This window comes from Crocodylus porosus, unplaced genomic scaffold (genome assembly GCF_001723895.1).
Source record: "Crocodylus porosus isolate Cpor-Errol unplaced genomic scaffold, CroPor_comp1, whole genome shotgun sequence".
Lineage (NCBI taxonomy): Eukaryota > Metazoa > Chordata > Crocodylia > Crocodylidae > Crocodylus > Crocodylus porosus.
This window is the reverse complement of record NW_017728916.1, coordinates 3661876-3676693: the sequence shown is the minus strand read 5'-3', so window position 1 is coordinate 3676693 and position 14818 is coordinate 3661876. Positions and strand designations below refer to the sequence as shown.

Below are 14818 nucleotides of genomic sequence, written 5' to 3'. Positions count from 1 at the left end.
CGTCGAAGGGCCGGTGTTCTGTTTGCTACCAATCTAAACTGCACCGCTTACAGAAAACCTTGCAACTTAGATCGATTCTGCCCTGGGCGCTTTGAATTGTCTATATTTAGCCACAGACTAGTGCTGTCAATTTAGCTGTTTCACGGTCCAAAATTTCTGGCTTAGTTTCATGGTAGAGGATATACTGCTACTCAGATGGCATTAATGGATACCAGACTAGGAATTGTGCCAGATCAGACTAGTTAGCCCCTAGTTGCCTCAGTGGCATTCTGTTTCTGAGAAGCCAATACTAAATGCTTCATATAAAAGTTCAGTAAGCTACATTGTTCACAAAGTTTGTTCCTAAATTTTCCAGCTATTTCTTAGCAACAACAGCAAATAATTAGTTTTCTTTATTAGTATTTAAAGGTGAATATTTAATTCTCTTTTGAAATTTAACTATGTTCATAGGATTTATTTTATGATAGTGATTTTTTTTTATCAGGTAGTTAAACATTTTGTGTTTCTAAGAAATTTTTCCTTTTACAGATTTTTTTGTATCAATCTCAGTGAATTACCCCCTTTGTTTTTGAGAAAAGTAAACATCCAATTTCTCTACAATTTAATGTCTCACCACATGATAATCTGGTGTCTTTATCATGGCCTCTTTAAAAGTTCTACTTTTTCAGTTTTTCTTTATATCTAAGTCTTTCCATGCCTGCCTTCTCAACCCTTTACTGAATCTCTTCTGTTGCAGCCATATTTTTTCTGAGATAGGGTTATCTATCAGAACTGAAACTAATGGTTTAAGTAAGGACGTGTATAAATGCTTTTGAAGGTTTTCTGTCCCATTTCAGATATGTATAGTAACATTTCAGATGTGTAAGTGGCTTACAAAGCTTTATAAAACCTGCATTTAAAAATAATGTAACGTATGCATTACACAGTATTTGAGAGAGAAGTTACTTGACACATTTTTATTTTTCCCAGTCTATCTTTTGGACCCAATTTGTTTGTTTGTTTATTTACTTATATTTTTTTTACACACACACATGCATGCACGCATAGGAATGTGTGTAGACATGTAACAAAAATACTTACATTCTAAAGGATAAGTGAAAGGGGGGTTGTTTTATTCATTATGGTCTGAATTCAGGTCCTTGGGCATCTCTCTTTTTCTAATATAATTGACATAGCAGTTGAGAATGGGGTTAAATAAAAATATGAAGTTTAGTCTTAAGAGGTAAGTAAAAGAGGAACTAATTTTCAGCCGGTTTATTTTGAAATCTAAACATGTTTGATTAGAGATTTAGACTTACTAAATATGTAAGCTTTTATCTTCTTTTCAAAAGCATTTCATTTTTCCTTTAAGGGTGGAATTTCATTCTGAACTCTTGAATACAAGGGGTTTTGTTAGGTGTGTGTTAAATATATATTGCAAGCATGTGGCTAACAATTTGTGATGGAAATATATTCTGCTCTATATTTTAGTATGCAGTTTACAAATTTCTAACAAGTGTTGCCCAGATTGTTTCCAAATTTAATGAACTAATGCAAATACAGCAAAAAACACACATTACCAGCACATACAGCACATAGACAAAATAATACTACCAGCTCTTTTAACACTTCTAACTTTTTATGAAGATTTTTGTTCAACCTAAGTAAACCAAGATATGTTCAGATGAGGAAAATATACCCTTTGTGCAGGATATACTAAAAGGGGTTTGTGTCATGCTGTTAGTTTTGGATAGTTCATGTTTCTGCAAATGACATAGCCAAAACAAATAGGGGAAATGAACTTTGCACAGTGTGCACTATTGTTCTCTTAATGAAGCTCACTCCATCTTGTGGTTGCACTTAGATAAACACTTATCTATTCATTTTGTTTTGGGGTTGTCCTTTTCTGTAATCTGTTTTAATATTTGACTTTTCAGAATCTGACACAGAATCGAAAAAGTTATGTGATCTCCATTTAAGCATTAGTAAACCTGTAGTAAGTATTGTTTTTAACATGTTATACTTTTCTACTTATGTTCTTTTTCTCTTAAAAATAACAAGTATTACTAAAATAATGCATTCATTTTCTATAGTATTCTTTTATTGGAAATGGTTTCTTTTCATTTCTAAATGGAGCAAACATTTTTTTTTATTGGTTAGAGTCAGAGAGCTAGTTTCCACTCTCCGCTTTGCTACTGAATTACTGAAATGTGTTGGGCAAGCCAATCACTCTGTACAGTCTTTCCCAATCTATGAAGGAAGATTTGTACCTGCAGCAAGGTAGTTCAGTGCATGTGAATGCTTTAAAATTTGTGACAAAGGGGTGGTGTGGTAATAGGAATCTGTCTGCTGACTATTGGGCTTTAGACCAAGCTCAATTGAATACAAAGAATCAATGAATTTAAGAATATTGGTCATTTTACAAAATGTAGCTCGTTTTCCATTTTTTAAATGAAATCGGAGATAATATTTAATTATAGGCAAAACTGGCACTGACTGATCTCAAGTACATTTAATGAGACTCCTTTTGTGCATCATCTATAATGAAAATGCAGCATGTAAACCATTATCATTTGGCCCCCAGCACTGCCTGTGGGTCGTGGATTGGACCGGTGTGCGAAGCTTTAGTCACTGAGCCGATTAGGCAGAGGTTCAGCCGAATTCTGAATTGAATCAGGAGATCCTTTAATCTCTCCCAATCGAATTAGAACCCCCCCCAAATTGATTTGGAGAGATTCAATAATTCGGACATAGACACAGCTTTAACGTCTTTTCTGCGTATCTCAAGGTACCAGGTGGCTTGTGAACACTGAGACAGTGGGGTAGATGGAGTATCCCGTACTTCTGGTCCACTTCCAGGTCCGCCATGGAGTGCGTGAGGAATCCTCCCCCCGTACCCTGGCTTAGCAACTAGTGCCTCCTGGGTCTGGGGGGGCACCCGAGGTCCCTCACGCGTTAGGCAGTGAACCAGAAGTACTTCCGGTCCACTTCGGTGTCCACCGCCAAGTACACGGGGAGTCCCCCCATGTTCCTGTGGGACGCTCCATCCCCCACAACATCGCAGCATTCACAAGCCACACCTGGTACCTTGAGGTATGTAGATAAAACATTTAAAGCTGTGTCTATGGCTGAATGAGCATCAAATTTTTGGATTCAGCCAGATTGAATTGGGACAGTGATCTGAATCGAATCACTGTCCACTGCTTCAAACCAAATCAGAATCGAGTATGGCCCATATCGCACACCCCTACTGCATGCCTCTGTGGTGCTTGCCAGACCAGCATCGTGTGCTGCATGGGGACCATAGAACCTGCCTGGTATACATCACAGGTGGTGCATAGGGCGTGTCTGCTGGCTTTATTTACCCCAGTGACTGTCCCAGCCACTCATTCGATCTGCAGAGCCTCATGATTTTAACACCCTTGATCTATTTAGTAAGTGTTATATATATATATAGATAGATAGATAGATAGTGAGGGAGCTGTGTTTGTTTTTTGCTGCAGCTTCCTGCCATTGAGTGTTTTGGGAATATTTGATTCATGGCTGCTGTATGGGTAATTCTGCATAAGTGACTAAAGTTTCAGAAGGACAGTGTCAATGAGCGTTGTGAGCTTGCTGCTGGAAAACTGGGTCATCTGTTTATGCCTAAATACAGATCTGAGTACCTAACTGTAGGCTCCCGTATCTGAAAATTTTGCTTTAAATACGTAATGCAGAAATAGAAACTTCGCTTCCAAACCTGAGTAATGTAAATATTTTTTTATCAATTCATATACATAATGCCCTTAAAGAAAGCACCTTAACATGATTGCTAGTTGAAATATTAAAATGCAATAAAACCTAATTTAATTTTTTTTAAGATAATTCTAGTACCCAATATAAAGACCTCTTCTAGTTTGGCCACTAAGTTCCTCAGAAGCTAGCTCCACTAATGTTATTGACTAATCTGCCTTTTTTTTAATAGGAAACAAACTTATTTGTATTATATATTATTTTAATAGGTTTCTGAAATATGGGCAAGATCGGCTATTTTGTCTTGGAATCTCCCAATTAGCTCACAGAATGGAGAGAGCCAGAGTTACAGTGCAGCAACTTTTACATTTGAAGTAGCAATATCCAACAGTGGGAAAAATGGAAAATTTAAATCTGTTTATGTGTAAGTTTTTAATTTAAACAGAATGCCAATGTTTAATATAGTGTTTGAGCCATGATGGTCCAAGAATTGTGAGAAGCAAGGATTTCTTTGGTTGGTATCTTTTACTGGACTAGCTATATAGTTAAGATGGTTAGACAAGCTTTCAAATGCAAGATGTTGCCAACTGTACAGTTGGTCCAATAAAAGATACCAACCAAAGAAATCCTTGCCTCTTACATATGTTTAATATACTAAGATCAGTGGTGTCTTTATCCAGAGCTGTTGTTGATTTGCAAACCTGTTTTCTTCATGTGGGAATAATTTTAAGATATGTTGATCAGTTGCATACAAAGTAGAGATTGGAGACTTTGAAATAAAACATACATGTAGTTTTGCTTTTCAGTAAACTTGTATTTCTAAAGTACATGAAAGAGCTATAACTCCCCATCCTCCTCCCTTCCACAGTGGAGAAGAAACAACAATTACCCTTCCTGATCTCAGACCAGCAACAGATTACCATGCCAGGTATGCACTGGAACTTCTTGTATTGTTATAAATGAGAATTATTAAGTTATGTCTGATTTTCCTGAGAAGTGTGCATGAAATGTTATAAGTTCTTATTTTTATCATCTAGGTGAACATAAATGCTGTCTTTTGCTCTTCAGCCTTTCTTTCTACAGTCTGTCCTCTCTTCACCTTGCATTCTTCAAGAAGTTGGGGGAAGATTCAGGAGACATCCTGTGCTGTTCCTCTTGAACAGGCAGGGTGTAAGTCAGCATGAAGGAGATTTTTCAGGATTAGCCAACCCATAGCATAGGAAGCTATTGTTTGTGGCATGCAAGCCACAAGCATGCAAAGATGCTTCTGTGAGATGAGGTATCAGGTGTCACTGCCAAGAGCCAGATAGCTCTTCCTTGTCCCTACAGCCACTGCTAAATTCAGGCCTCTGGATCCTAGCTTGTCTTCTGCAACCACCAGTGTTACGGCCAAGAAAGGGTTAATCTGGCTTTTGGTGATGATGTCTCTCTCAAGGCTTTCTTGTTCCTGGAGCCATCCCCCCTCCAATATGGCACCCCAGAGCACAAACTCTGCCAGGTACATCTCTGCGGGGTGAGGAACAGAGCAGCACACGGGGAGAGTTGGTGCTTAATTTCTGGTATGCAAGCCAGAAGGGTTGGCCACCACTGTTCTAAAACGGGTCGGCAACTAAGGGCCCCCCCCCCCCCCGGTCATGCTCCACACCATGTAGCTGCCAGCTCTATTGGACAGGGGAGTATGGGGGGGAGGGCAGGTCTACGTGCATGGAGCAGGGGGTGGGCAGGCAGGGACTGTGTGTTCATAGACCGAGTCCCACATACATACCATACCATACACATGTACCCTCCCACACTGCCATACATGCAGACCCCCCACAAACCCCATACCCACCCACATATCCACACATGCATCCACATGCTCTCTCACCCCATGTACCCACACACCCCTAATCCCCACAAACGTATACTCACCCCCTACAATATACAAGAGTAAGACTTCATTTTGAGCTATTGTGCAATCACTTCTACGTACACTACACAAACACGAGTAAATGAGGACAAATATTTTTTTAAATCAAATTAATGATTGTTTTAGATGTTTGATTTTTAGAGTATAATTTGGTATTTTTCCGGTTTGGAGACTGCCAAACCCCTTGCTGAAAGGAGCACTTCCGGGGGCAAGGGGAGGTACTTCTGGTGGCAAGGGTTAGGGGGTGGGACTTCTGGTCACACTGGCTACCAGGGCAGGGCATCTGTCAAGGGGCAGGGCTACCAATGGGGCCCTCAACAGCTCCTTTTCCTGCATCTCTTATGTATAATTGAATGCATTTCTAAAACTGGCATTTCAGTTATAAAATGTTGGTGTTACGTAAGCGTTCTGTAAGAGAACACTTTGTCATTTGCTCTTTATCATTCAGAGTTTCAGTAACAAGCAGTTCCATAAACGAATCTGTTTCGGAGCTGGTGAGTTTTACTACAGAAAGTTGTGAACCTGACCCTCCAGCTGCACCTAAACTAATTAACAGAACAAAAAACAGCTTGAGCTTACAGTGGAAGGTAAGTCTCTTGGCATGTTCATTTAACAGCACTTTTAAACAACTGACAAAATAAAATGTACTAAGTTTCTTTTAGGAGCTAGATTTTAGGCGGTCAGTAAAGATTATTACTGAGAAAAGAGGGTTGCTTCTCTTCTCCTGCTTTTCTTTTTCTTCTTTGTTCAGCACCCTTTGTGTGCTATTAATAGATATTTTGTTTGGCTTCTGTCAGTATAAAATATGTTTCTTTTGCACAGTATAAAATGTTTTTGTGCATATGAAAAAAATTGGGAAAATCTTCATTATGTATGACAAAAGTGAAGAATAAACGCATCTAGAATTCTTTATATGGTAAATTAAATGTATATTAGATTGAGCTTCAGAGTTCTTATGATTATTTTTAGCTTATTTTACGCTTCTAGTAGTGCAGACTCCTTGAATTAGCTTAAAGCTAAATTCTAGATATGTAGTTCACGTGGTTTTTAATGCATTTAGTATGTGTGTTCTGTATAGAAATATTTCAGTATATTATGCATTTTGCCTTTTGGGATTTTCTTATTGAAAAATATACTTTAATACAGGGCTGTCCAACCTCTTTGAATGTGGGGCCGGATCATGAACTTTTTATCACCCAGTGGGCTGGCGAGCCATATTCAAAGACCTCACAGGAAGTGGTATCACATCAGGAAGTGATGTCACGTGACCTTTGACACCAATGAAGTTGCAGGAAGTGACAATGAACAGGAACAGGACATCATTTTTCTGTGCAGGGGGTTAAACTAGATTAGGGCTGCCCAGCTGACTACCTGCAGGCCACATGTGGCCCACAAAGGGCCAGGAGGGGAGCTCCCCTCCCCTCACTGCTGGCTGGGGCCCACGGGCCAGCCCTGCCCACCTCGCTTCGCTGCTCCCCCACCGCTGCCGGCACTGTGGAGCGGAGCAGGCGCCAGGATTCCTCACCTGTCCCGAGCAAGGGACCTCTGAACTTCTTTCTAAAATTAAGACCACAGTGAAGTTAAACACCTGCATATAACACCAAAGGACATCCTTGATTTAGCACAGCATGCTTGTTTTCAAGGATGAATGCAGCTGGAGCCATAAGGGGGAGTTTGTGCTGTCCATTTCTGCCAACATAAAGTGTGTGCAAGTGTCCTTTACTAACTTGATCATGTTCATTGTGGTTAATTAAATGAGGCTGTGGGCTGCAGATGGCACCAGCATGTGTTGCACGGGCTGCACGCTGTGGGGGTGGGCCCCTAGAACCCCCTCACTGCACAGGCTGCTCCAGCAGCATGCAGATCCCCATCCTCAGCCATGCGGGCTACGTTAGCAGAACCTGAACCACCACGGAGGCAGCTGGACATAGAGTGCCTCTGGGCCGGGCTCCTCCTGCCTCCCACCCAGCCCGGCTCTGGCAACCACGCAGCCCCAGCCCGGCCCCAAGGCGCCCCCAGCTCTGCACAGGTCCTTACCCAGTGCCTCCGTCCACCACACGTGCAGGCAGGGCACAGGCCATGCTGCAGCTCCTCCTGCCATGCGCCGGGGGCAAGGGGCAGAGCCAGAGAAGAAGTCCAATCAGGCACGGCTAGGGCAGCCCTGCGCTGCGCAGCCCTCGGGGCAGGAGCAGCGGGACCTGGCTCACATGATGAGCCCGGCCCTGCGGGGGTAAGCAGATCCCTTCCCCTCACTGCTGGCTGGGGCCCACGGGCCAGCCCTGCCCACTTAGCTTCGCTGCTCCCCCACCACCGCCGGCACTGTGGAGCGGAGCAGGCACCAGGATTCCTCACCTGTCCCGAGCAAGGGACCTCTGGCCAGCAAAAATGGCTTGACGGGCCACGTGGCAGCCTGTGGGCCATATGTTGGACAAGCCAGCTTTTAATACAACTCCAATTAGCAAAAATGTTAGTATGAATACCACACACTAAATATACACTAAGAATCTGATTGTCAAAAACTATTATGTAATTGGGTACCTAACTCATGCAGTTGCAGTTACCAGTTCAGACGCATGGTATTTGTATGGTTCAGTGGCCAGTTATGAGTATAACAGTTTGTATGAAATAGGCAAGTGAAAATCTGAAAATGAAAATTAAAAATCTAGTGAGCTTCTCATTCTGATTACTTTCCAGGCTGCTATGCTGGACCTAAACGTTGGATCCCAAGTGTTTTTGACTCGTTGGTGCTGGGCAGTATATAGATCTGTAGAAGGCCATCTATCTCTGTATCTTAATTTAAAAGCAGTTTTGCTGACAGATTCTGTACCTGATATCCTGCTTGATCATTGGGACTGTTGGGCTGAAACTCGAGCCCTACTTCTCTTTGGGCAAGGAGAAATATGCAATTAACTCATGGCCCTCGTCCAATAATCCATTACATTAACAGTGTAAGCAATTAGCGCACAAAATATCTGAACAAACACATTTTGCTCGAAGAGAAATAACAAACACCAGGCTGTACACAGGATCTTGCCTTGGTCACCTCTGTCCTTCTGGGAGTCCTTTAAGCCCCTACAGTCTTCCAGGGAGCGTGGGACTCTTCTGCGTGTAGAGTTGTCTTCTATTGTGTTCCTATTCTAGCATGCTTGTGAGCCCTCATCCTTGTAAACGCTATTGTGGTTGCAAGTCCTAGTGTGAGAACTCGTGTCCTTGCCATGCTGCATACATCAGGATGACTCTGATAAGTCATTAGCAACCTATTAGTCCTTCCAAGGAATTTTTGGTGACCAATAGGTTTTTAAGGTTGTTCCTTTGTTAATGTTCCTTCTAATACCTGACAAGGTTCTTTGGGTAAATCCAATTATCTTTTATTAGACAAACTAAAATAGTTGGAGAAATTCCTGAAAGCTTGCAAAGAAGAATTTCTCGAACTATTTTAGTTGGTTTAGCAAAGGTACTGAATTTTCCCAAAGAACCTTGTCTGCCTATGTCCTTAAACCAACACTGCTATAACCAACACCCTTTTAATGCCTGCCCCATTCAAAGGCAGACAGCCAGGTGTCAGTCTCCCTCCCCTTTAACAAAAGAGGTATGAGAGTGAAAGACACCCCCAGGAGTATAACATAAAGATTACAGCAGTCATTAGTTGAGACAGATTCCCAAACTGTCACAGTTGGGTTGCAGATGATCACACGTAAATATATTGTATTTGCACAGAAGCCAAAGGTACAAATGAAAAAGGTTAGCACTGTCTTCAAACATCTGGGTGTTAGGTTAAAGGCAGTTGGAATCCCTGTATTAAGTTGTTCTCTGTATTAAGGTTCTTTTAGCTCAACGTACCTTTTTTTGCAAAGCTTTAATTTTTAACACTAATCATTGTTTCTTTATTTCAGTCCTCAAATGACAATGGTTCCAAAATAACAAATTTTCTCTTGGAGTGGAATGAGGTAAGTGTGCTTTGTGGTGAGAAACATTGTTTACAAAAATAAATGTTTTGCAGATGTGATGAAAATATATATTTTCCTACATACATATACTGTTTTTATTGTGCCAATAAAGTAAGTAGCCAACTTATTTAATTTTTTGTAAAACTCAAAAAATCTGTATAGTACATCTATTTTGGATTAACTCTGCTTAGTTCCTCTGAGGATAGTGTTAAACTATTATTTGCACCATCCAAAGAAATGTTTGTATTGGCTCACGTTGGTTTCATTCTTCAAAGAACATCACTCTCGATATTTTTGCATTCTTATTAAGTGAGCTGACCAACATCAGAGGTTTAGCATTGTAGCTCGGGTAGGTATCTAAGGACTTTGGATGCTTATTTCTAACCGAGTCTCAAATTTCTGAGTGACCATTTTTGTGAACCATTAGGTTTGTTCCCAGTTGTCACCAGTATTGCGTTCTTCGTAGGAGTGATAATCTGTTCTTCTTGGATCAGTAATTGTTCTGGAAGAAGGTTAATTTTTCCCCTTAATTGGTAGCACAGCCTTGGTTGCAGGAGATTTATTTCCCTGTTTGCCTGATATCTAGAACTGAAAATTCAGACAAGGTTTTCTGATATTAAATCACTTCTCCAGTGAAAAGTGATTTAATATCACAAGTAGACAGCTTGGTAAATCATGACCCCCTCAGACTCTCTTTTTACATTTGATTAATTTTTTTTGAATTAGTGGAATAGAAACAGGAAAAGATGAGTAAAAGGAACTTCTTTTTGTCTTAAAAGCAGTTTGTTTTTTAAATTATTTATGTTTATTTTATTTTTTTTTGAAGGGAAAGAGTGGAGTATTCAAAGAATGCTACTATGGGCATCTAAAGCAGTATAAACTAACCAAACTATCTCCTTCTACAAAATACTCGCTCAGATTAGCTGCTAAGAATGACATCGGAATGAGGTAAAATGTAGAATATATTGTATGCTTTTAATTTCTCATTGATCAAAATTAATGTTGTTCATCTTTTTATGTTAACTTTTCAGTGGGTTTAGTGAAACAGTGATGTATTATACAGCAGGAATTGTCCCTCCTCCACCACAGCCACCTCAACTAATTGAAGCAGGAGTAACTTGGTTATCATTAAAATGGAGCATACCTAATGGTGCATCTTTGGAGGACTCTCTGACTTACACTTTAGACATGGAGGAAGAAGGTTCTGTAAGTTCTGGTATTTTTTTACTATTATGTATTGAACAGTAGTGTTAGTTGTAAATTTTAGTCCCAGCTGGGAGTAAATCTGAAGTCACAAGAACATTTTACTGTAGTTAGGCAGCTGGTAAACACTGCACTGCAACTAGTCAACAATGTTTCTGAAAGCAGAAAGGTTTTCACTAGTAAAGGCAATTCAAGTTTTCTTTTAATTTTTAAATCTGACTGCTTAGTTCAGGAATTATAATTTCATAGAAAATTAGAGTTGGGAGGAACCTCAGGAGGTCATCTAGTCCAACCCCCTGCTCAAAGCAGAACCATCCCCACCTAGCTCATCTCAGCCACAGCTTAATCTACTCAGTCTTAAAAACCTCTAAGGATGGAGATTCCACAATCTATTTAGGTAGTCTGTTCCAGTGCTTTTCTGCCTTCTTGGTGAGAATTTTTCCTAATACTTAACTTAAACTTCCCTTGCTGCAACTTGAGACCATTGCTTTTTGTTCTGTTATCTGCCACTGCTGAGAACAGTCCAGCTCCATCCTCTTCAGAACCACCCTTCAGGTAGTTGAAGGGTGCTATCAAATCTCCCCTCAGTCTTCCCCAGACTAAATAAGCCCAGTTCCCTCAGCCTCTCCTCATAAACCGTGTGCCTCAATCCTCTAACCATTTTGTTGCTCTCCACTGGACTCTCCACTTTGTCCACATCTTTTCTGTAGTGGGGGTCCCAAAACTGGACACAGTACTCCAGATGTGGTTTCACCAGTGCCAAGTAGAGGGGAGAAATCATTTCTGTTAATCTGCTGGCAACCCTCCTACAAACGCAGCCCAGTATGCAGTTAGCTTTCTTTACAACAAGAGTACACTGTTGGGTCATATTCAGCTTATTGTCCACTGTATCCCCCAGTCCTTTTCTGCAGAGCTGCTTCTTAGCCGGTCAGTCACTAGTTTGCCTCATTAGGGTTGAGTACAGAACCATATTGATTTGACTAGGAATCTTATAAAGGATTTTAAATTGTTTAATACTTGAAATTTTAGAAAATAGTTTTTCTTTGTTTTACAAGGGAAAATGTTGGTGATGGTATGTCCTTTCTTGTGCTCTTACAGGGCTATGGCTTTCAACCACAATACAATGGAGATGAGCTCTTGTGCACTTTAAAAAATCTTAGGAGGAGTACGTCCTATAAATTTAGGGTACGTGCTAAATTTTATATATGTGGTTTCTATTTTAATTCTGACCCAATGTTTAGATTTTTGGAGTCGGAGCACTCTTTTATATAGTTAGGCGGTTCCCAAACTATAGTTGTTTTAATCTAGCTACAGAATTTTTTCAGTGGGATTAGATTTTTATAAGTGCTAGAGATGTTTGGTTTTGAAATAATTGCCTTTTTCTTTGTTTTTGTGCGCACGCTTGATGCATGAAACAGTTTTGCAAATTAGCCTGATATTGTCCGTGGCAACCAATCAAGAATGTTATATTCCATTCATTCTTAAAACAGCTCTTTGCCTACAACAGTGAAGGAAAAAGTAGCCCTAGTGAGGTAGTAGAATACAGCACAAATCCTGACAAACCTGGCCCTCCAAGTAAACCAAGTGTAAAGGGAAAGATCCATTCACATAATGTGAAAGTTACATGGGGTAAGTGAACTTGTGTCAATATTGTCTTCCCATCTCATAAGAGAGAAATTAGCCTGTTAAAGTATCAGTAAAACAAATTTTAAATGCCATAATGGAATGATCAAAAATAGACAATAGCTAGTCTACACACTCTATTGACTTTTCTTGGAGAAATTTTGGCTTATTTCCGGAAACCATAATGTCTCATTAACACAAGCTGAAGAAATATGGTGAAGACTAGCTACACATTCAGAATGTGTTTCCACCTTAATATTCTTATCCTACTCTTACTTTTGAGCCTGACATCACAGGAAAGATGTAACCAAGGATTCTAACATGCAGCATGTTTACTCTGGAATATTTTCCAATTTTATTCTGAAAGAGGGGTATGAACACACAATGCATGTCATTTACTCTGAGGAAATTCTGAATCGTAAAGCTAGTTCTGAGGAAGTTGAAAATAAATTTAGACCTGAGAGACTTGCACTGGTGTACATATTATGTATGTACTATCATTGTCAATTTTACTGTTTTGTAGCCATTCTTTTACAGCAGGGGTCAGACTGACCCCTCCTCACAGACTAGGTCTAGATGTTGCGGTAAGTATTGCTTCCCCCACTGCTGCCAACACGTGCCTAGTTGGGCACCTGTTCTTAACTTGGAACTTGGCTCCACTGTCATGTAGGCTGCCTATACACACGCCCATGAGGGTGTTTTACCTGGAGTGGTTCACGGGGGAGCTGTCCTAATTAAAATGCCTCACCGTCACATGTATTAAGCTAAGCCCCTTTTGGGTTTAAAAATGACCATGGGATACTTTATCTAAACCTCGTTTGACAAGGTTTAGGTAAAGCACTCCAGTGGTCATTTTTAAACCTGTGGGGGCTTATACACAAGATAATGAAGCTAGGCTGGAGCATTTTAATCGGAACATGGAGGAGTCTCAATTATTCGAGTCTGTTCTGATGCATTCTAATTAGAATATCAACCAGCACATGTGTAGGTTACCTTTATAGTGCCTGGCCACTAAATAATCCCTATTCAGGCAGCCAGTGTGAGAGAGCTGCATATGAGTCTACTCAGTGTTCCAGAGTAAGTGTACTAAGAAGTAAAATTACTCTTGAGTAACCATGTTGTGTGTCCACACCCTTGCGCTATTAAAGGCCTATGATTGATGTGGTAGAAAGTTAGCAGAGCTTTAATAGCAGTCCTCATACTTCAGCCCGACTTAACTGTGGAGCCTTATGTACTTCACCGGTGTTTTAATGTGTGTGTAATTTTACATAAAAAGGAGACGGTTCAAGTAGAATTGTCATATATTGTAGTAACTTTTTCATGCCATGCTCACAATTTAAGAGAAGAATGACTATCTACAAGATACATTCTGAACGTATAGCTCGTCATTACTTCCTCTTAAAGCTTTAATATCTGACCTTATACAGTAGTACTATTGTAATTTCTCAATTAAATATATTCTTATAAATAGCTGATTGCAAGGTAGTGCATGAATATCAAAGTTAATTCTAAAACCTTTTAAATTAAATTAATTTTAATTATTTTAAATTGTGGTTTTATTTCAGATCCACCAAAAGATAATGGAGGATCAGACATTTCTAAGTATTTTTTAGAAATGTCAGAAACATTAATTGGTAAGAAATCATTTTAAAGGCCTAATTTAACTATGCACTATTCATTGTAGGAATTACATTTCTAGTTGTACATGTTTGTAGTAATTTAACTATTGTAGTGTTTTGTCGTCTTTCATAATGGAATCAATCAGGATTCAGTTTTCATTCTGTATGTGGAAAAAGGTTTGGTGTTGATGTTGCAAAGCTTCCTTGTGGACTGTAAATTTTCTCCTCCCCCTGCCCCCCTTTTGCTTTCATTATAGGAAGTAAATGGGAACTCATATATAGTGGTTCCATGAGAGAACATGTGTGTGATCATCTCAAGCCTGGTACCTCATACAAATTGAAAGTTTACTGCATCAGTAAAGGAGGAGAAAGCCAGGTAAGCCAAAAAGTAATTTGAAAAGAGTAAATAACTAGGACCCTTCAAATAAGCTTGTTTGGTTTTCCTTTTACTTGGGTAAAACAAGTTGTAATGCAGTGTTCCAGAACCGAATCTTTTAAAATAACATTATATATATTTTTACTAGGCTTCTGATGTTCTGATAGTTCAAACGTCAGCTGTTCCTCCTGGACCTTGCCATGCCCCGTGCCTGGCTAGCAAAGCTAAGCCCAGAGAAATTGCTCTTCAGTGGGGTAAGAGTCAACATTTTTGAGCTAGGTATTTATTTGCCAGATTTTAAATTTTAAAAAACAGATTGACAAACAGTTATGCTGTGTATCTCAAAACAAAACTGAAAATTCTGTGGAGTCAGTTAAAACCTTAAAGATTTGTATAATTAAATTTGCTCAAAAGAAAAATTAAGATGTAA

The 14818-nt window shown here is 39.8% G+C and overlaps 1 protein-coding gene across 4 annotated transcripts in view; it reads left to right on the top strand.

Annotated features, from left to right (window-relative positions):
* The window catches only part of LOC109310903 (fibronectin type-III domain-containing protein 3a-like), a 65899-nt gene that overhangs the window by 38458 nt on the left and 12623 nt on the right, over positions 1 to 14818 (top strand). For all 4 annotated transcript variants that reach the window (XM_019536261.1, XM_019536262.1, XM_019536260.1 and 1 more), the window contains 12 exons: positions 1917 to 1975; positions 3981 to 4135; positions 4580 to 4639; positions 6069 to 6207; positions 9514 to 9567; positions 10394 to 10515; positions 10599 to 10773; positions 11869 to 11955; positions 12261 to 12399; positions 13959 to 14027; positions 14270 to 14388; positions 14537 to 14642. In XM_019536261.1, coding sequence (XP_019391806.1) covers positions 1917 to 1975; positions 3981 to 4135; positions 4580 to 4639; positions 6069 to 6207; positions 9514 to 9567; positions 10394 to 10515; positions 10599 to 10773; positions 11869 to 11955; positions 12261 to 12399; positions 13959 to 14027; positions 14270 to 14388; positions 14537 to 14642 — 1284 coding nt within the window. The remainder of the gene's footprint in view (positions 1 to 1916; positions 1976 to 3980; positions 4136 to 4579; positions 4640 to 6068; positions 6208 to 9513; positions 9568 to 10393; positions 10516 to 10598; positions 10774 to 11868; positions 11956 to 12260; positions 12400 to 13958; positions 14028 to 14269; positions 14389 to 14536; positions 14643 to 14818) is intronic.